Below are 21,597 nucleotides of genomic sequence, written 5' to 3'. Positions count from 1 at the left end.
TTCATAACAACCTGCAACTTTGCTTTCACTTCTGCGGCCCAGGTTCTTCTAGGGCATTAACACTTTACAGGAATGGCAGTAAGTGCTTTGCCATCAGATAGCATCTTCTGCTGCTGCTGCTTATGTGCCGCTGTGAAATAAAAACAGGAACCCCCTCCTGCTCATATATATACACACTCACTTGACAAGTGTCGCTGCTGTGGGTGCGAGACAGAGAGATTATGAGGGCTGTTCCAGCGCTTCAAGCCCTGTGGTTAAAACGTTGAGAATTTCCCCACCATGTGTGGCCTTATCTGACAAGCTCAGCAGCAACCATGCCCCAGGTCGACTTGGAATATTCACTTTTCTTGTAAGCTCTTTTCACCAATATCATTTCCTTTTTTTTTAGCAGCGGTAAGCATTCAGAGGCAGCAAAAGATTTTTAAAGCTCATTTCTAAATAAGGAAAGCTCCGAGTTATGTAAAACTTAAAGGAACACGCCGACTTATTGGGAATTTAGCTTATTCACCGTAACCCCCAGAGTTAGACAAATCCATACATACCCTTCTCATCTCCGTGCGTGCTGTAACGCTGCCTGACGGTTCCAGCATTAGCTTAGCCCAGCACAGATCCTGCAGGTAACTGGTTCCAACTAGCCTACTGCTCCCAATTATGACAAAAGTGACAAAATAACGCCAACATGTTCCTATTTACATAGCACAGCGTTTACAAAAAAACAACGTAACATGAGACACAGCCATCTTCTATCAGTAAACAAACCGGGAACTATATTCTCAGACAGGCTTGCTGCGAGCATATCACTCCGCCCAAGTACTATATTCTTCCGCCTGACTATAGTTCCCAGTTTGTTTACAATTAGAAGACGGCTGTGTGTCATGTTACGTTGTTTTTTGTACATGCTGTGACTCTATAAATCACAACATGTAAATAGGAACATGTTAGCGTTATTTTGTCACTTATTTGGAGCAGTAGGATTGCTGGAACCATTCACCTGCAGGTTCTGTGCTGGCCTGATGCCGCTGGAGCCGTCAGACAGCCTTACAGCACGCACGGAGATGAGAAAGGTATGTATCGATTTGTCTAACTCTGGGGGTTACGGTGAATAAGCTAAATTCCCAATAAGTTGGCGTGTTCCTTGAAGCTAACTTGCCTCAAAAGGAAACGTTTTGCGTAATATGTTTATTTGCTCTAATGCTCAGAGTTAGCTAGTTGAGAAGATTGATAATATTCTCACTCAATTAAATGTAAAGTTAAAGTCATGATACGGTTTGTGTAGCTTAGCGTAATGACTAGAAACTGGAAAACAGCTAAGCTAACAGCTAAGCTAACAAAATCTGCCTTCACTGCAACTGTAAAGTTCACCAATGAATACATTATATCTTGGGTGTTTACTACATACACAAAGCGTAAAATGTAAAGATGATGCGATATTACCATAGAGAGTATATGAAATATTAGGATATTATGTAACTTTAGTGCCAGTAAGTGTGTTTTTTTTTTTATACCTTGAAAAGGCTAGCTGGTTCCCACTTATTTAAGCTAAACTAAAAGAAGCTAGCTTAGTTTTGATCTTACATAACAGTCATACCAGCACCAGCATCACCAATGTTGAACCCACTGTTAATACTAATATATTGTCATGTAGAGGACAGAAATGTGTCTTGATTTATTTATTTCTGAATGTATTCAAATATCACCAAATCATTTGTAAAATATTAGGCGTTTCTTTTTACTATTCTGTTGATGCATGTTAAAATGTAAAAAGAGCCTTCAGTGGTAAATAACAAATGTTTATTGTGTTGAAATGAATTAGAGATGACTGCGCAAACATGAGATAACGTTGGATGGATTCATTTTTTTGTATCAACACTTCTATCGCTCATTTTGAAACAACACTGGTTATCTGTCCACAGTTTCTTCTTGTCTCATCTTCTCAGCAAGAAAGCAATGCGTGTGACCTCTCCTCTTGATTTAAAGGGTGCTGGGAACATTCAGGTGGCCATTAAACTCACATTTTTTTAATATCCACAGGATTGAGAACACAAGGAAACACCATTCACCAGTGATTTGTTCAAAGTATATCCTCCACCCCAATCACTTAAATCCCAAATGGAGGTGCAGGGCTGTTAATGGTCTTAGGGTCAGAGAAGTCAGCTTGTGGCCTGAAGACTTGAGGCTTAAATCTCTGGACAAGCCGGGAAAATGCACAGTAAGCAACCTGACCACTGACTCTGAAACCATACTGTCTTTTGCTGTTGGCCACTGAGCAGCTCCAATGTGAATCAGCACGTGTGCTCCCCTGACAAAAGGTCAAGTGCAACGTGCTGATGTCTTGTGCTGGTGTGAAAATGATGCACATTCTCCGGTGAGGTAAACAACCTTTATAGGACGCTTCCTTAGTTCCCTTTAGGCCTGTGCTGAGCCCCTTTTTCCATGTATTCCTGGGACGGTCAGGATCCTGAAATGTACCTGCTTTTTCCCATCAGGCATTGTCTGTATCACCTGGACATGAGTCTAAATCATGTGAGGAACTCCTGACTGACATTGGCCTTGTTTCCTCCTGCTCTGGGACTTGACTGCTCTGCGGGGCCTGTAGGGAGATGATCGTCTGTGCTGTAAGTGATCGCTCCCTGAGGGGGAAAAAGAGAGTAAAAAGAAACTGAAATAACACCATAGGTTCACCAATTACCTCATGTGCACCTTTTGTGGTCTTGTGGTGAAATGTCTAACACGTTGAAATTTTCCAAAAAAGGAAAATACGGTGCTTTCATCGTCAAATCATGCAACAAATGTCCATTTTAATTAGTCATAGTAGTAGCAGGAGTCATAGTGATATCAAACAACATGCAAATCATCTAGTTTCACACTAGTTTCTTTCAATCAAGTTACCTTATCTATTAATCACCCTTCTATATATATATATATATATATATACACACACACACACACACACACACACACACACACATACTCTACCGGTCAAAAGTTTGGTGTCACTTATACATTTCCATTCCACTCCATTACAGACAGAATACCAGCTGAGCTCAGTTTTAACCAGGGCAGCAGTTTTCAGATTACATTATGTGCTTACATAATTGCAAAAGTGTTCTCCAATGTTTTCCTTTTAACATGATATCAGATTAGTAAACAGAATGGGCCTTTGGAACATTGGATGAATGGTTGCTGATGATGGGCTATGTAGAGATTGCATTAAAGATCAGCCACATCTTTCTACACACATATATATATATATATATATATATATATATATATATATATATATATATATATATATATATATATATATATATACACACCTGCCACTTTGGCGGGTAGCCAATGAGAATTGAGTGATTCAGATGTGTAGCTATCGGTAAGCAGGGTAGCCTATGCGGTTGCTTACGGGCCTGGTCCAATCAGGGGCTCGCATCACAGGAAGACATTGATTGACAGCCTATCGCGCAGCCACTGACCAAGCGGGAGGGAGAATTTCCTTGTTTCTGTTATGAAGACGAGACGTGTGTGTGACTCGAACATCTCACATTTACCAACAACACGTACAGCGGAAGACCGTGCAAAACATTTCAGACCGTCCTGCCAACATGTAGACATTGGAACATCAATGTAGCCTACGCTGGAACGATTTTTCACTCTTAAGTCTCTGAAAGTTGCTGCTGTTTCATCTTGTCAGCTGTCTGCAGCGGGCCGGGCTGTTGCTGCCGCGTTTCCCCCGCGACTGACGCGCACACACAAACACTCACAATCACACACACACACACACACACACACACACACACACACACACACACACACACACACACACGGTGGATGCAGGAAAAAACGCAGATGAGACCTACAGGATGACCTAAATTTTTTGTTGTTGTGGTGCGCGTAGGCTAGCCTACTCCTGATTTTGTCAGTCATCTCATCTCTTATATGCAGTGCTGACACCGGACCCCTATGCAGTAGGGCCTATTATCAAGGCGGGCCCCCCTACTATGGCACGTGATTTAAAAATCCACCTGCCAAAGTGGCTGGTGGTCAAAAAAGTTAACTTCATGCCCTGTATATATATATATATATATATATATATATATATATATATATATACATACACATACATATATATATATATATGTATAAAAGTAAAAGTAGTACTCATGCCTGGAATAAAATGGTCTTTTAAAGTTAACATAAAGAACGATACCGCAAATACTGCTGGGTTTCCTGTGTCCTCTGTTTAGGAAATGGTTTGATATTTTTAGAAACATTGTTGGCTGCTTTGTTTGGTAACACTCTTTCAGATTTAGCTGTTTCCCCATTTCCAGTCTTTATGCTAAGCTAAGCTAACCATCTGCGGGAGTCTAACTATCTTATTGTAGGCTAGAGTGGTATCCATCACCTAACGTTGGAAAGACTGAATTAATGTATTTCCCAAAATGTAGAACTATTCCTTTAACAGATCTTGATCTGGTCATGAAAGATACTTAATGTGATCAGGATAGCACCTAATTATACAATATATTATTTGGACAGAAGAGTATACTGTTTTTTATTTTATAAATGGAGGTGTGTTTGGGGTGTGGCAAACAGATATGCAGTTTTATCAAACAGTAATTACTAAATATAACGGGCATAAGAAAGTGATATATTGCTGTATAGCTACTGGCACCATATGTGGTTTATTGCATATAGCCTGTAAGAAAAAAAAACATATAGACCTAACACGTTTGTTTTGGATGAGCTGTGATCTGTGAACTTTTTTCCACATAGTTTCATTTCATGTGACTTCATGTGACAGTGTTTATTTTAGAAATGGAGATTTGTTTCCATAGGCAAATGTCCACAGACATGATTCTGTTAAAAAAAGCATGTGTTCTGGAATCCATTCCCCTATGATACCACTTTCTGATATAATGATTCAAAAATAATTGACTTTTTTAAGTTATAAGCCAAAACTAATTTAGGGTTGCCAGGTTGTGAAAATACAGTATCTCTAGCTTTATTAATAAACATGACTGTCATCTTTATTAATGACTAATGGCTGTGTAGCTGCAGACATGATGAGCTTAGGCTATTAGAAAGTGAGAACTCGTGAGCATGTATGACTCACCAGCATGAAGGATTTTGCACAGCTCGCAACCGAAAAGTTGCTCATAACCTGGTACCCGTATGGATAACTAATAATGGATGCATCTTTGGGACATACCGTGTTATGTGTTGTGTGTGTGGCCAGTTGGCGTGCACAGTCCAGCCGAGGGCACTCTTCAAGTATCGGGAACAGCAGGGGAACCTGTGACTCAACTGCTCCATAAGTTCCTCTTTACGCAAACCGTAAACAACAGGCGCAACACATTGCGCTAAACTGAAGAAAGCAAAGATGACCACGGCCGCCAGCTCCTTAGTCTCTGGCTGAATGAGCTCCCGGTTGAACAAAACCGTAAGAAAGAAGTTTACAAAGTTAGGAAGGATGTAAACCGCCAGCTGGCTGCCGTGCAAGGCGATTGTCCGGCACCAGGCCCTGTTGCGCCGATTCAGCACCCCTAACCGCCGCCCCTCCATCAGTATCCTCGCGTAGCTGTACAGTATGAGCAGCGCGCACAAAGCTATGAACAGCACCTTCTGCAGCTGACCTTTTCTCAGCTGCTCCGGGCCACACTTATAGCCGGCCCCTGTGTCCTGAGAGTCCGGGTTAAGGGGGAGCAGACTGATGGGAATAATCAAAGCCACGAGCCATGTGAACGCACCCAGTAGCCAGGGCCAACGCCCCACGGTGCAGGTGGAGGTGTAGCGCATCGGGTGGCACACTGCGCAGTAGCGGTCCAAAGCCATCACCGTGAGCGTCAGGAGGATGTTGGAGGCGCTGCTGATCAAAACGGTGATCATGGCCAGGCAGGCGGAGCGGACCGGCCGTGCGTCCAGGTGGATCTGGTAGTAGAATACACTGCTCATCCCCAGGTAAACCAGGGCGGATACCAGCAGGTGGAAAATCAGCACAAAGCGGGCCTGATTCCGGAGCTGCTTCACGCGAACTATGGTCCAGTTGATGATGAGGTTGAAGAAGAGCAGCACCGAGAAGGACACGGTGGACACGTAAAAACGCACGCAGGTGTAGTCCCTCATCTGTGTTGTTGACCCCGTGCTGTTGTTTGCTGACATTATTCCTCGGCTTCGGTTAGGTTGGATTTATTGGATAATTATAACGATGAAGATGATGATGATAGAAGTGGAGTTGATGGGGAAGAGAGTTTGTCCGCCGCATGATCCTCACTCACTCACTGCCGTCTCACTGAAGACTGACTCAAAAGAAGACGATCAACCTCTCTCTCTCTCTCTCTCTCTCTCTCTCTCTCTCTCTCTCTCTCTCTCTCTCTCTCTCTCTCTCTCTCTCTCTCTCTCACGCATGCACGCGCACACACAGCTCATACTGTAACTTATTTTTGACTTTTTGAGCGTTAAATTATAATCAACTCAAAAAGAATGTATTTTTCGAAATGCCAATTTATTCTAAAAAATCGAATTACAAAATGGTCCTACAAATGACAAATGTACTCTAAGTGTTTACCTACGGTATTATATCATATTTACATTTACAGTTGATTTATTCCTTGCCTTACTTTTTACATTTAATGTTTGGGCTCCATTCTATTTGAAATAGTGCAGCCATACACACAGAGCAGTAGAATGTTTGATAGATGTTATACTATGTTGCTGCCACCTTCTGCTGAGAGCAGGAACAGCTGGCCACTCAGAGGTGCGGTTGCTGCTCTCTGGGCTGCATGTATATCAATAGAAATGATTGGGAATGAAGAGGAAATGTTCTTGTTGTAGCTATGATTAGTTGAGGCCTCAGGACTCCATCTACTACCGTTAAAGGTCCCATGGCATGAAAATGTCACTTTATGAGGTTTTTTAACATTAATATGAGTTCCCCCAGCCCCAGTGGCTAGAAATGGTGATAGGTGTAAACCAAGCCCTGGGTATCCTGCTCTGCCTTTGAGAAAATGAAAGCTTAGATGGACCGATCGGGAATCTTGCTCCTTATGAGGTCATAAGGAGCAAGGTTACCTCTCCTTTCTCTGCTTTGCCCACCCAGAGAATTTGGCCCACCCACGTGAGAGAGACATCATGGCTTTCAAACAAGCAAAGTGGCAGTTGGTCAAGGCCAACACAGACACAGAAATGGCACATATTAAGGAAAGCTCATTATGGGACTGGCTCTAGTGGCTGTAATTCTGCACCAAGGCTGAATTTTGGGAAAGAGACTTCAGATACAGTATTAGGGGACCACTAAGGTCTATATAAAAGCATCCAAAGAGCATCATGTCATGGGACCTAGAGAGGGAGGGTAGAGGGAGACATCAGTCAAGAAGTGTCTGTGACAAACTAATTACAATCACCTGGGTAGGGTTTCCCATGGGTGTGCAGCCTGGCCTCTAACAGAAGCCGGGCGCTGACCCAGGGCCCTCTCTGCCTGACCCTATGGACCCCTGGGCCTCAACCTGTTTGGTAATGTAGGCCTATCTATATCACGACCTTTACCTGGCACCATTGTCAGCCCAAACTCTATTTTTGTCCCATGCAGCAGCATGTTTTCATCTGTCCAACATTTTTTTATTTTCTGATGTGTAATTATCACCACCGCCTCACAGATTTGTTAGTGTGCCACTATAGTTTCAATTCAATTCAATTCAATTTTATTTATAGTATCAAATCATAACAGAGTTATCTCGAGACACTTTACAGATAGAGTAGGTCTAGACCACACTCTATAATTTACAAAGCCCCAACAATTACAGTAATTCCCTCAAGAGCAAGCATTAGCAGTGGCTATTGCGACAGTGGCAAGGAAAAACTCCCTTTTAGGAAGAAACCTCGACAGACCCAGACTCTTGGTAGGCGGTGTCTGACGGGCCGGTTGGGGGTGTGATGGCGATAATAGTCGCATTAGTCGTTTCAGTCCTCAGTTTCAGTCCAACTTGTTTTTTACCAACTGCGGCCAAGCCAGCCACTCGGATATCTGTGGTCAAATCAGCCGACACAAAAATAGTAGTGGACCCATATACTGGCACGTGTGGTAAATGCATTAAGCCAGGGGTGTCAAACTCATTTTCTCTAAGGGCCACAATGGAAAGAGAGAATCACACCAAGGGCCAGACATGTAGAGTTTATTGACGTGCTTTTGTTACTGCATGTCACTTTTTGTTTTTTTTTTACATTTTGGTGGCTTTTTTCCTCGTTGTTGTTTTTGTTCCGACTTTTTGGTGGCTTTCTCGGACATTTGTCACCATTTTGTAAATTTGAAGCTTTTTCCGACATTTTTGTACACTTTTTGTCAAATTTTTGTTGACATGAAGCCCTACAAAAGTCATCAAAAGACTTCCTTAGCCATCATAGAATTAAGCAAATCAAGCAAAGCAATGATACTTTTTTTTTTTTTTTAAACAACAACCTGTTTCACAGCCTGAATATGAAAACTCTCAGAGTCGGCAAATCTGCAATATTCTGCTTTGAATGTCAGGTAATTGAAGTTTTAAAAATGACTGAGAATTACTGATATATTTGAGTGAAAAGCATCATTGACTACATCCTTACTGAAAATCAAAAATGTTTCTACATGGCTACAATCCACAGACCTACAGGTGGTGTTATTATGTTTCCCTAATGTGCAGCTTCATATTTGTAAAAGTCAGCAATGAGATGAACTTCATGTTGCAGAATAAAAAAAAAGAAAGAAAAAAAAAAATATATATATATATATATATATATATAAAGTGATAAGGTGAGTGTACTAACTATATTCACCTTTATAAAGTATGTTGTGAGTTGTGTGCATTGTTTTTCCCTCTTGGAAATTGTTAGTTTGCATAACCTACATCTGTTTTATGCAATCCTCTGCTGGTTCGTCGTACTTTTTGAGTATAGGGGAGAGTGGGGACAGTTGCAACGTGTGGCAGTTGCAACATTGCTGATTTCTCCAATCAGGAATGAGCTAGAGTCATGAAACTCCTAATGCACATGCTCAGTAGGCCCCCTCCATCTTTCTGGAAGTTAACAGCCACATGCCATCGTTCCTTATGGGAGAACTGAAATTCAAGGTGAAAAAGTAACTTTTTTTAAGACCAGATTTTTGGTCATACTGTCTAAACTGTTTAAGTATCTTTATTGTTATATAGTTTGAATGTGCAGTTTCTTAGCTCTTAACAGACTTAGGTACTATGTGTTACTAATTTTAAGATGGCTGCCAGGGGGTGGGACAGTTCAATTGCACCTGTATGCAGTATGCAGATCGGGGTTGGGCCAAATGTGGGCGGAGCTAATAACTTATGGGCGGAGCTAAACTTTGACTCCGTGGGCGTCAATGCAACACCTTTATAATATAATATATATTATACAGTACAGTTTGGACACACCTCATTCAATGAGTTTCCTTTATTTTCATGACTATTTACATTGTAGATTTTCACTGAAGGCATCACAACTATGAATGAACAAATATGGAATTATGTACTTAACAAAAAAGTGTGAAATAACTAAAAACGTCTTATATTTTAGATTCCTCAAAGTAGCCACCCTTTGCTTTTTTGATAGCGCTGCAAACCCTTGGTGTTTTCTCAATGAGCTTCATGAGGTAGTCACCTGAAATGGTTTTCACTTCACAGGTGTGCTTTGTCAGGGTTAATTAGTGGAATTTTTTCCCTTATTAATGGGGTTGGGACCATCAGTTGTGTTGTGCAGAAGTCAGGTTGATACACAGAATTCATATTATGGCAAGAACCAATCAGCTAAGTAAAGAGAAATGAGTGGCCATCATTACTTTAACAAAGGAAGGTCAGTCAGTCTGGAAAATTGCGAAAACTTTGAATGTGTCCCCAAGTGCAGTCGCAAAAACCATCCAGCGCTACAACGAAACTGGCTCACATGAGGACCGCCCCAGGAAAGGAAGACCAAGAGTCACCTCTGCTGCTGAGGATAAGTTCATCCGAGTCACCAGCCTCAGAAATCGCAAGTTAACAGCAGCTCAGATTAGAGACCAGATGAATGCCACACAGAGTTCTAGCAGCAGACACATCTCTAGAACAACTGTTAAGAGGAGACTGTGCGAATCAGGCCTTCATGGTCAAGTCGCTGCTAGGAACCCACTGCTAAGGAGAGGCAACAAGCAGAAGAGATTTGTTTGGGCCAAGAAACACAAGGAATGGACATTAGACCAGTGGAAATCTGTGCTTTGTTCTGATGAGTCCAAATTTGAGATCTTTGGTTCCAACCGCCGTGTCTTTGTGCGACGCAGAAAAGGTGAACGGATGGATTCTACATGCCTGGTTCCCACCGTGAAGCATGGAGGAGGAGGTGTGATGGTGTGGGGGTGCTTTGCTGGTGACACTGTTGGGGATTTATTCAAAATTGAAGGCATACTGCAACCAGCATGGCTACCACAGCATCCTGCAGCAACATGCCATCCTATCCAGTTTGCGTTTAGTTGGACCATCATTTATTTTTCAACAGGACAATGACCCCAAACACACCTCCAGGCTGTGTAAGGGCTATTTGACCAAGAAGGAGAGTGATGGAGTGCTGCGCCAGATGACCTGGCCTCCACAGTTACCGGACCTGAACCCAATCGAGATGGTTTGAGGTGAGCTGGACCGCAGAGTGAAGGCAAAAGGGCCAACAAGTGCTAAGCATCTCTGGGAACTCCTTCAAGACTGTTGGAAAACCATTTCAGGTGACTACCTCTTGAAGCTCATCAAGAGAATGCCAAGAGTGTGCAAAGCAGTAGGCTAATCAGAGCAAAGGGTGGCTACTTTGAGGAATCTAAAATATAAGACATGTTTTCAGTTATTTCACACTTTTTTGTTAAGTACATAATTCCATTTGTGTCCATTCATAGTTTTGATGCCTTCAGTGAGAATCTACAATGTAAATAGTCATGAAATTAAAGGAAAAATGGAATGAGAAGGTGTGTCCAAACGTTTGGCCTGTAGGCCTACTGTAGATATATAGATTATAATAAATAATGATATTTGAATTGTAAAAAGGAAAAAAGAATGGGGTGGGGTTTAGGAAAAGAAGAACGGGGAAAGCAAACGTGACTCGCGGGAAATGAGCCCTGGTCTCTGGGGAACGCCAGATAACGGACGGTTTGGTTAAGAAAAACAACAACGGGAAAAGCAAACTTCACACGCGGGGAAAAGATCTCCGGTCAACTTGAAACTCCTGTGTTTTCCCCTCAGACCAATTGCTAGTGTGATAGCGAAATGGCTCTGCCAATTGCTATTTAGCAAGTGTGCGGAGTCAAACGTTTAGCTCCACCCACATTGAGCCACTCCTCCTCGATCTGTACTGCAGTCAGGGTTTACTCGACTGTCCCCCATTATGCAACTGTCCAGACATGGTGTTGCATGACAATTAGATAAAATTGAGTGGGTTGATAACTCTAGTCTCAAATAAACAAAAGAAAATTTGAATAATTATGCCGAAGTATGAGTTTTATTACATCTAAATGACTGTTGCAACTGCCCCTCGGTACTGTTGCAACGTTGCAACATTTTTCAGGGTCCATTTAAGTACAAATTACTTACTTATGTTAAGTTGTAAAAAGTTAAAACCATGCTTATGTTTCATGTTTTAAATAATAAATTGTATGCTGCAGTCAGGTTATGAAAATAGGAATGGAATCTAGAATGACTAGCCTACTAAGGTAAAAACAGCTGGTTATTTATCTCCCCCTCTCTTCCTGTCTTTGGTTAAATTGATTAGGTTAAACCAACTATTAACATATGAAGAGAAACGTCTCTTTGAGTCTCCAACCTCCTGGTGCCAAGTCTGGGTTAGAACAAAGGAAATGCAAACTCTGTAAACTTGAATATAATCAGCACTAAATGATAATCAACCTCAGTCTGTGACCTTGAGTAAACCTAAAATCAGAGGTGTGTCCTTAATCAGAGACCTACAATTCCGCAGGAATATAATTCGGAAACCGAGGTGAATTCGGGACTTCAGCTTGTGACCCCGCAAGGGGAAGCTGCTGGAGTTGTTAGGTTTAAAAAAAGTTAAAACATTGGTGATGTCTGATAAAAATGTACTTTTAGTTGAATGAACACTGTAGCTGGAGGAAGCACTGAATCAACCGATTGCATCACACCACACTAATCAGCATTTGTCTGGCTCACACCTTCTCAAGCTTCTAAAGAATTGATTAGGTCATTCCTGATTTAGCATAAATGTAAAAGCGCTAGAAAGACTTATATTGTTTAAACAACTTTGAGAGCCATTGCCAGTTGAGCCAGACGTGATTAAGACAAAGAACGAGTATTGCTGTAGTTTGGAAACAATTGACACCGTCTCAGTAAGATCCTGTGACCGGGTGTAGCCTCAGGAACATACAACTTTTCTTTTGAGAGACATCTGACCAATAGGGGAAGATTTCATTTGAGAAACCACCCAGATGTAGGGGAATATATAAATGTATGATCCGGGGAATGTCACAGGACTGTTTCGATGTGACTCCACAAGGAGATGCATGGATTCAGTCCGCTGTCAGCTGCAGTGTAACATTTGTTTGTCATGTCGCATGGCTGCTGACTGTGACCTGACAGGGGAAGCATAGTTTGCAGTCTGATGCTGGCAATGTTTTATGTTTTATGTTTGATTGTGTTTTGACTGTCGTTTTCATGTTGTTTTATTAAACCTTTTGCTTAACTTTCAATTCGACCCCAGCCTCTCCTCCTTCCTCCAGAAATCAGAACGAACACGTCTTTTAGATATTCTTAACAGAGTCCGCTGTTTACAGTGTATTTGTTTTGTCATGTCGCATGGCTTCTAACTGTGACCCGACAGGGGAAGCATGTTTTGCAGTCTGCTGCTGGCAGTGTTTTATGTTTTATGTTTGATTGTGTTTTGACTGTCGTTTTCATGTAGTTTCATTAAACCTTTTGCTTAACTTTCAATTCGACCCCAGCCTCTCCTCCTTCCTCCAGAAATCAGAACGAACACGTCTTTTAGATATTTCTTAACACTTACTCATATTATCATATGTACACATGTTGCAGCAGTATGGTCAAGTAGGTGACATATGGGTTTAATATATCATTTTTTTTGTCTTTCTAATACAAACGGTTGCTCAGAAACTGACGGAAATGTAAAAAGTGTTGCAACTGCCCCCACTCTCGTGTTTTTTTTGTGAGAAAAAGGCACCTGATTTCCTGAGAAACAGAAAGTGTGCGTTAGAGACTGCCTTTGAGTACATGTTGAGATTGCTGGGTGCAGCTCATCGTCACTACTCTGGACATTAATTCACTCACTTGCAGCGTCGAGTGCTGAAAGAACCAAACTTTATTCCGAGTTTCCACAGCTTACAGAACCAGAGAAAAGGTAAGAAATACGTTTGTGTATAAGCCTAAATTGGACAATTACAAGTCGTTAGTCGATGCTGAGCCCATAGTGAGCATATAATAACATCTATAATGTAGCCTATTATTTCAGTTAGATACATTTGTTTCTTTTATTTTAGCTAATTCACTTGCTAGTTGCAGTGATAAAAACAGCTAAAACACTTATAACGTTAACGATACCTAAGTAGAAAGAACAAGATAAGCTGGAAGTTTGTCATAGCCCACGATGCCTAGGTTGCAGGACCACATGTCGTGCAAGCTAGCCATTGTAATTTAAAAATTAATGTTAATTTTAAAATTAAAATTAATTCAGGCATAAATTCAAGTTTTTGTTTTGTGTACTTAAAAGTCATATTTAAATTGTGTTTTGGATTAGACTGTAATTTCATATGCATAGGATGCCATCTTAGTTTGTGGTGGCCTATTAGATACAATTGAAATTTTTTTGTTAGATAACTACAATACTGTATTATGCATTTTAAGGTATAGGCTTAAAAACGCTGCATGGCGAAAAGTATAAGGACACCAGAACATTGGGGTGGGCAATATATTCTCTATCTAGCTTTATTTTAAATCACTTGAGAAATAATAAACTATCCACCAACTTAAATACCAAACACTTCAAGTCATGCCAGCACCTTGAGGCAGAAATACTGTAAATTTCCTTTTTGGTTTTCCTGTTTGTTTAAAAGTTGTTAGTAGGGTTAAGCCAGGGGTGTCCACTAGGGCTGTCACTCTTCCTCTATAATACCATTCAAATTTCATTTTTTTTTCATATTCGAATTATATTCGAATATTTAATGCTCAAATGCAGCCTGTTATTAATATGTACTACACTTCTCAAGCTTATGCATTGTCAATGCCACTATAAGCACTTGGTTGTTGTTACACGTTCTGTCCACTAGAGGGACTTCCAACATCAGCCTGGCCAGAGCCAGTCTATGGAGAGCTTGTTCACTCCCTGTTAAGCCCCATTGTACCGAATTTGGTTGCAGTTCCACCAGAGTTCCACTGGGGGTGATTGCAGGCGAGTGCAAAATGAATGGGACTCTATGGAGCTAGATGGCTAAATTTGTCTCTTTCGCCTGATTGTCATTGAGAAATCTCAGATTTGATTATAGTTTTTGCAAGTTCAGCATGGATTATAGGTCCTTTCGATTTCTTACATTTATCAGTGTTTTAAGCCCCCAACGTCTCCTTCCAGGCAGCGCAGCCTGGAAGGAGACGTTGGGGGCTTAACTAGGATTAGGCAATGGTTATGGTTATGGTTAGGGTTAGGTGCCTTGAAGTCAACGGTTGCAGCGTTGCCTGGAAGGAGACGTTGGGGGCTTAAAACACCATTGACCATTTTGTACAGGTTGAGTTGTTGAATCCCATAACACACTAGCATTCTGCTAATGAATGCTGATTGGTCAGTGAAGGACTGATTACGACCAGAGATCTTGATGGCATCCGAAGCGGAACCAGAATGTCAGAGAGATTATTTCGGCGTGGTCTTTAAAACATTAGCATACCTCTTTCTAGCACGTGTATTGACAGGGAGAGCCTAACCTGTCCAATGTGGTCGATGCCTCGAGAGAAAAAAGGAAGTGACTCAGAGCTTGCCGTAAAGCAGTATCTCTGGCCGTACAATGAGTATGAGAGCAGGTTAAGTTGGAGATTAGATCAACCGGTGTAAAAGCGCCGCCTACTGACCAATCAATACTCAATTGATAACGGCGTCACCGTTCTTAGAAGATCAGGTGGAGCTTGGTGCGCGGAGAGAGAGCGGTGCGCTCATTAAAGTTAAAACATTTAGAGATTGACAACCCCGTTAACATTCCCTGATGGGTATTTTTTATGAAAGATATAGATTTTCAATGGAGAGAATTACGTATAGGCTATTTTTTAAATAATAGGCTAAAGTAACGGCAGTTTATGGAAAGCACAAGCCTAATTATGGTCAGATCTTGTGCCTGACTGATGGGGAAGTTATATTGATAAGCGTTGTGATTCACGCATCTACAGCATCGGCTATTTTTTTGCCAGCTTTCCTTCCTGTTTTAGGAAACAATTACGTCAGAAAGCACACCCGAAACAATTTGTCATAAACTAGCTATCAAAAAATAGTGTTAGCCACGATGCTAACAGCATTGATAACTAAGCCAAACGGTGCTGCCACTACTATTTTAGTAATTTAAAAGCAACCTGTTTCTTGCAGATTGTCACGTTACTGAGAATCCAGCTGTTAGAAGGTAATATATGAAGTCAAAGCTATAATTGACAGCTGTTGGGCAGCTAACATTAACTTTAGTTGTCTCCATGAAGCTCCCAGCTAAGCTCCAAAACTCGTGATACAGCTAGGAAACCAGAACAAGCTAACTATTGAGATAACATAAGCATTTTGGCTCGGTGGATGTCGATTTTAAAGTCATGTTAAAACTATTTCCCATCCCTCTTCCGATTTCCAGCCGCAGCCTGTCACTCGCCCCTGTACTAACATTCGGTACGTAACGTTAGCTCACAACGCCATTTCTCACTCCTGTAACTTATTGTTCATCAGACGTGACATGAGAAGACTGAGATTAGCTAACTTTAGCCAACCTATTTATAAAAAAAAAAATCACATTCGAATAGTATTGATTTTTTTTTTTTACTATTCTAATTATATTCGACTTTCGGAATTCGTAATCATGATTACAATTTCTACTAACGATCCCAAAAACAGAGTAATCGAGAAAAACGATTATTTTGCACATTACGTTTGCAAAGGGGAAATTTCACAGTTCATGGTGTTTTCACTGTTGATTTGTTTAACTGTTTCACTGTTTGTTGTGATTGTTGTGTTGTGTTTGTTTCAATAACTACAATGTCTTTCAAAAAGTCAATGAGTAATTGTGTAAAATAATCGTGATTTCAATATTGACTAAAATAATCGTGATTATGATTCTTTTCATAATTTAGCAGACCTAGCGTCCACATACTTTTTGTCAAAGAGAGAGATGAAATAAATGAGCATTTTGTGCATACTTTGTCCATATAACTGTGTTTCACAGTTAATATTTATTTGGAGCCCACAGTTATATGGGCTTCAAATCAGTCTGTGACCTTTTTCCTGGTTTAACCGAACCCTAGAAAATCCAGCAATCCTTGTGAATGGAGCAGTCCCCTGTGCCCCTTCCCAGTTTCTCCATTTCTGTCTTGTATCCTCCAGGCATGGCTGTCTACCAGCAGCCAGCCCATATGGTGTCAGTGACGACCACTACTACCCAGGGCCCTGGGACATGGAGCACCGACGTCTGCGATTGCTGCAGTGATATGGAAACCTGTAAGTTAACCCAACAAACCTTTAATTATGCTGCTCACCAATTTCTGTCATTCATCACCACAGATGTTGTTTCCCGCCTACTGTATGCACTTAATTGTTCCATTACAAACTTAAGTGGGGAAGGTAATATTGTTATCGCTGTTGGTAATGTAAACATTTTGACAGTTATGCAAATATGATCAGTGATCCAGTAAAAAAAAGAAAAAAATTCCACCACCAACAGAAACTCTTTCCTCTCCTTGGATAAACTATTTCAACTCTCTGGTAGGAAAACAATCTCACCATAAGATCCAGTTAGTAGGAGCTTTTCGATGTTGAAATTTCTATTTTTCTGAGCACTTTAAGGTCAAAGACAAGAGAGCAAGTACAGTGGTCTTTATGGAAAGATGCAAATTCAGCATTATCTGTCAAAGTATCAGGAAACTCACGCCATGATAATTTTCCAGAGATGAATAGTACCCTGAATACCCAGTAAATCAACATTTTACATAATGTAAAACTGATAAAGTTCACCTTTAAGTTGGGTTAAAGAAAGGTAAGTCAGGTTCACTGGGTTGCTCGCAGTATTCTTGGAATTATCAATATGAAATTTACGTGAATTTCAGCACAACTGTGCTCTAAGAGGACACCCAAATTAAGTGTGAGATATATCCTTATTGTTATGTCTTAATAAAGACAGAGTTTATATATTCTTTTTCTCTTCTGCCCTCAAGGTTGCTGTGGTCTTTGGTGCTTCCCCTGCATGCAGTGTCAGACAGCCAGTGCCCATGGCTGGTGCTGCTGCATGCCACTACTGGACGTCTGTTGTGTGGTGTCATGCCTACTCCGCTCGTCCATTAGAGAACGCCACGGCATCCCTGTAAGGCTGGCTTAAAGCTCTTTCATGCTTCTTGCGTTCAGCGCGGTCGGCGCGGTGCGGACGGCGATGTGACGTAAACGCGGCCTGACTACCGAGCTGCGCACCCAAGATTTTTGTAACATTGCGGATGCGGTCGCACAGACCGCGTTGCAATGATTGGCTACAGGAGAGAAGAAGCAATCAGTATGAAAGACCAGCCATCCGCAGCGCACTGAATGCAAGAAGCATTAAACATATTATACATGGTATACAGGGTATACATGTTGGGAGTGGGTGCACGCTTTGTGTCGGCTAGGGATGGGTAAAAACACCTCTGATAAATTCTGATTATCAGGTGAATGATCCAATATTGTTTCTTCAATAGTAACGTAACGTAAATCTTTTATTTGCTGACCTTTAGTGGTTAAACATCTTACCTTGCTGCAGTGACATACAGGTGTCCAGGACATCCCTGTTTGGTGTGGTTATAGGTGCAACAGAGCACACCCATCATTGGTGAGGCGGGTATGGTCAGAGGTAAAACAGGTTTGAAGGCAGCAATACTATGCTTTTATATGTGATATGTATGTATATGTATGTATATTCTCAGCGAATATGTATACATTCACACTAAAAAGGTTATTTTAATGATAACGATTACGTTAGCTACCATGTTTTCAGGACAGGACGGTTGTGACTCAGGATGGCTAGCTGGCTTTGGTGAGAGGGACAGATTTAGTTTTTTATTTGTTCATGAGTTCTTGAGGCTTAGCTATAGGTTAATCCATCCTTTCTGCCTCTACATATACAGTAAATACGTGGAGAGATTGAGTGTTCTTACTCTAAGAAACATGGCAAAGAGTATGGTAGATTAATAGCTGTAGTTGATTTACAATGCAACATAATGTACATACATGCAAGTAAGAAACTTCCTAAGGACATCCAGTAACAAAAGCTGAAGTTGTGGTTACCTTTGCACATTGTGTGAGTGCAGCTGTGAGATGCAACATATGTTATACCTTTAATCCAAGGTCTGGGAACAAACCTGAGAGACTGACATCTTCTCAACAATTTAGAAATGTTCTCAGGTTCCTCACCGTGTAGTACGATATAGATCTACATAAATAGGATTTTGCACTGAATTCTAAATGTGAAGGAGAGAGATATAATACCATTCCCTGAGATTTAATTCATTAATATCATCAAAGATAGTTTTACATGTTGGACAGACACAGACTCGCTTCTGTTGTGGAGGATGATACTGTATTTGCATAGCGGGATGCAATTTAATTGCATCACTGTTTTTTTAAGGGCAATGAGCAACTGTGTGCTGTACATTATATGCACAATAGATGTTGTGCATTCAGGGCATTTAAACATTGGTAAAGCTACGCAAACAATGAAGTAGTCATGATTTAACAAAAAAAACAAATGGTTTTATCCAACCGTTAATAGCCTTGCCCTGCAGCCCTCTGAACTCTCAACCATTATGAGAGCTTGGTTAGCAGCAGATTGTTTGTGACATGATATCATTGTCACAACACCTAGATGTGCAATGATAAAATAAGCTCACAATTTGGTTTGATCGAAGCTCTTGATTCAATACATTTAACAAAGTTTGACTGGATTAATTATGTGAATAGAATTGCTAATGTATTCTGTTCTAGGTAGAAAATGTTTAAAGAAAATTTTGTTTTCATTTTCATAGTTTTCATGTAGAGTTCAGTGTAAAATACAAATAATGCCTGTTCTGGTTCACTGGTCACTGCTCATTAACCTTGTTTCCGTGTTCAGCAAAACATCTGGGTACACTTCCTGGCCAGCACCAAACAGCAGACAGACACCGTTGGCAAGTGAACATAGGGAAGCGTGGTGTTTCCACCACCTCCAATTCAAAAGATTAGATTATTACTGCTTTAAATCAACTCGACTACAGCCCAACTCCCTCACACTTTACTGTCAGTAAATGTCCTGCTATATTAAAACAAAATGTGCTGACTATTTTAAATAGGCTGAGTAATTATTCTTATTAAATAAGTCTCTCCATAAAAATGAGACTGTCATTCATTTCACAGACTGTTGGATTTATCCTCTCTCTCTCTCTCTCTCTCTCTCTCTCTCTCTCTCTCTCTCTCCTTTCTCCTGCTGCAGGGCTCATGCTGTGACGACTGCTGCAAGTTGCACTGGTGTTACCCGTGTGTCTGGTGCCAGATGAATCGTGAGCTGAAGATCAGGGGCAACCATCCAGGCAACACCGCTGTGGTCACCACACAGGTCATCAGGGGATAGCGCTGAGAAGAGGCATAGGGCATGTTTGCCGACTGTTATCCTTAATGTCATAATGCCTACAACTCCAACTGTGTACTTTTGCAAAACAACATGACATGTACATCAACTTTTAGCAGTTAGCACTGAGCACCTTCACATTGTGTAGTAGTGATGTACCGTTTGTATTGCCTACAGTAGATTTAGCTTCTTTCTTTTTTAGAATTAACTTTGATGTTCAAAGCCTGATATTCACTGTTAAAACCAGATGTTTTGAATTAAATATTAGCATTTTAACATTTGGAGCTTCTGATACTGTATGATGTCTGGGGGCTGTTTCACAAAAGCAGAATTTATAAATCTCTCAACAACTGCAGTAATATATTCATCAAACTTCTAACAACAATATGAACAGCTGTCTTCATACAGCAATATAACAGTAACAATGTCACATGAATAATTATAAAAAATAATGGTCACAACTTTAAATAATAACAGTACTTAAATGAACAGCAATATGCACATATTGTATTTTAATGCAGGCTGATAACAATAAGGTAAAAGCACTGCTGAGTGAACAGAAAAGGCTCCAGGATTAATAAATCCTGGCCTGGTCCGGACCAGGCTAACTGTAGTGAATAAATCTCCATGGTAACTTAGGTACGTCTGCTTTTGTGAAACCGAGTCAAGGCTAAATTGAGATAGGATAACTGGGAAACTGGTTGCTACACTCTGGCTAATAAAATATTGCTATTTCAGTTAACCAGCTCCATCTAGCATCTTTACCACAACAAAATCACATTATGATTATAATTATTATTATTATTATTTTGTCAACTGGCTAAAACTCCAGTATGAAGTCTTCATACTGAAGTGAGACACACTCACTTCTCTCTTTTCTAATGAAGTGAAAGTTGGCAAAACTGTTTCAGATACATTGAAAGTGAAAGGATTGTAGCTGTCGGTTACTGAGTCATTTCCTATTTGACTCCTGCCTTGAACACACATGACAGATCACTAATTTTGATTTGATATATGAAATATTTGATCAAAAATCAGTTGTCTGTTGTCAGTGAGAGTGCACTATATTCGTACATCATTGATAATTAGGTGTGACGATCCATAGTTGTTGAATGATTCAATATTGAATCGATATTCAATCAATTAATGAATTGCTTTTGAGCCAAACATAATAAAAGGTAAAGGCAGTGAGGTCAACGTATCAGTTAAAGAGTAATGCTTTGGCACAACATCAGAAATAGACACATAGAAAGGGGAAGTTAGGCAACGGTAATTTTAAAACCCACATGGTCAAACTCTTGAAATTCAATGTGTAAATACTTTAAAAAAAACCTGCTTTAAAGTAGTTTAAATGGCAAAAAGAATGTACCTGATATAGTAATAGAGAGTCTGGAACACTTACTGATATGTAAGTTTTTTAAATAATCGAGAAACTCTTAAAGGTATTGTGGAGGATTTTCCCAAATTTTAGAAAAGAACCGCCCTCTGTACTTTTTGAAAAAATGCACATGCGCAACACTCTGCCTGCTCCCGAGAGGGAACGCCTATTAAACGTGTGCACGAGAGTGCACTGTTTACAAGTTGCTGTCGGCAAGGCTCATACAAGCCTACTTTCCAAAAGAAGATTTGCACTTTTTCACAAATTGAGATGTTTACCGTGTGTGCGCGGTGCGTGACTTGTGCCAGGGCTAGCATCGCTAATCATAGCTTACATCAACTTTTACTAGCAGTGATTTTAAATGGATTTCTCCAAATAGCATGCCAAACTTTAC

At 40.6% G+C, this 21,597-nt stretch overlaps 2 protein-coding genes across 2 annotated transcripts; one reads left to right on the top strand and one right to left on the bottom strand.

Moving 5' to 3' along the window:
- Positions 1 to 1,774: 1,774 nt before the first annotated feature.
- Positions 1,775 to 6,278, bottom strand: zgc:194312 (olfactory receptor 4X2). Its single transcript, XM_028564522.1, has 2 exons — positions 5,210 to 6,278; positions 1,775 to 2,630 (listed from the first exon to the last, which is right to left on the bottom strand). The coding sequence occupies exons 1-2, from the start codon at positions 6,157 to 6,159 to the stop codon at positions 2,483 to 2,485; spliced, it is 1,098 nt and encodes a 365-aa protein (XP_028420323.1). The 5' UTR covers positions 6,160 to 6,278; the 3' UTR covers positions 1,775 to 2,482.
- Positions 6,279 to 13,194: 6,916 nt separating this feature from the next.
- ponzr1 (plac8 onzin related protein 1) lies at positions 13,195 to 20,101 on the top strand. Its single transcript, XM_028606117.1, has 4 exons — positions 13,195 to 13,374; positions 16,588 to 16,701; positions 17,415 to 17,560; positions 19,691 to 20,101. Exons 2-4 carry the CDS (start codon positions 16,590 to 16,592, stop codon positions 19,826 to 19,828), a joined length of 396 nt encoding a protein of 131 aa, XP_028461918.1. The 5' UTR covers positions 13,195 to 13,374; positions 16,588 to 16,589; the 3' UTR covers positions 19,829 to 20,101.
- The last annotated feature ends 1,496 nt before the right edge of the window (positions 20,102 to 21,597 follow it).

Source organism: Perca flavescens, chromosome 19, assembly GCF_004354835.1.
Source record: "Perca flavescens isolate YP-PL-M2 chromosome 19, PFLA_1.0, whole genome shotgun sequence".
NCBI lineage: Eukaryota > Metazoa > Chordata > Actinopteri > Perciformes > Percidae > Perca > Perca flavescens.
The sequence above is the reverse complement of the archived record's forward strand: the minus strand, read 5'-3'. Positions and strand labels throughout refer to the sequence as shown.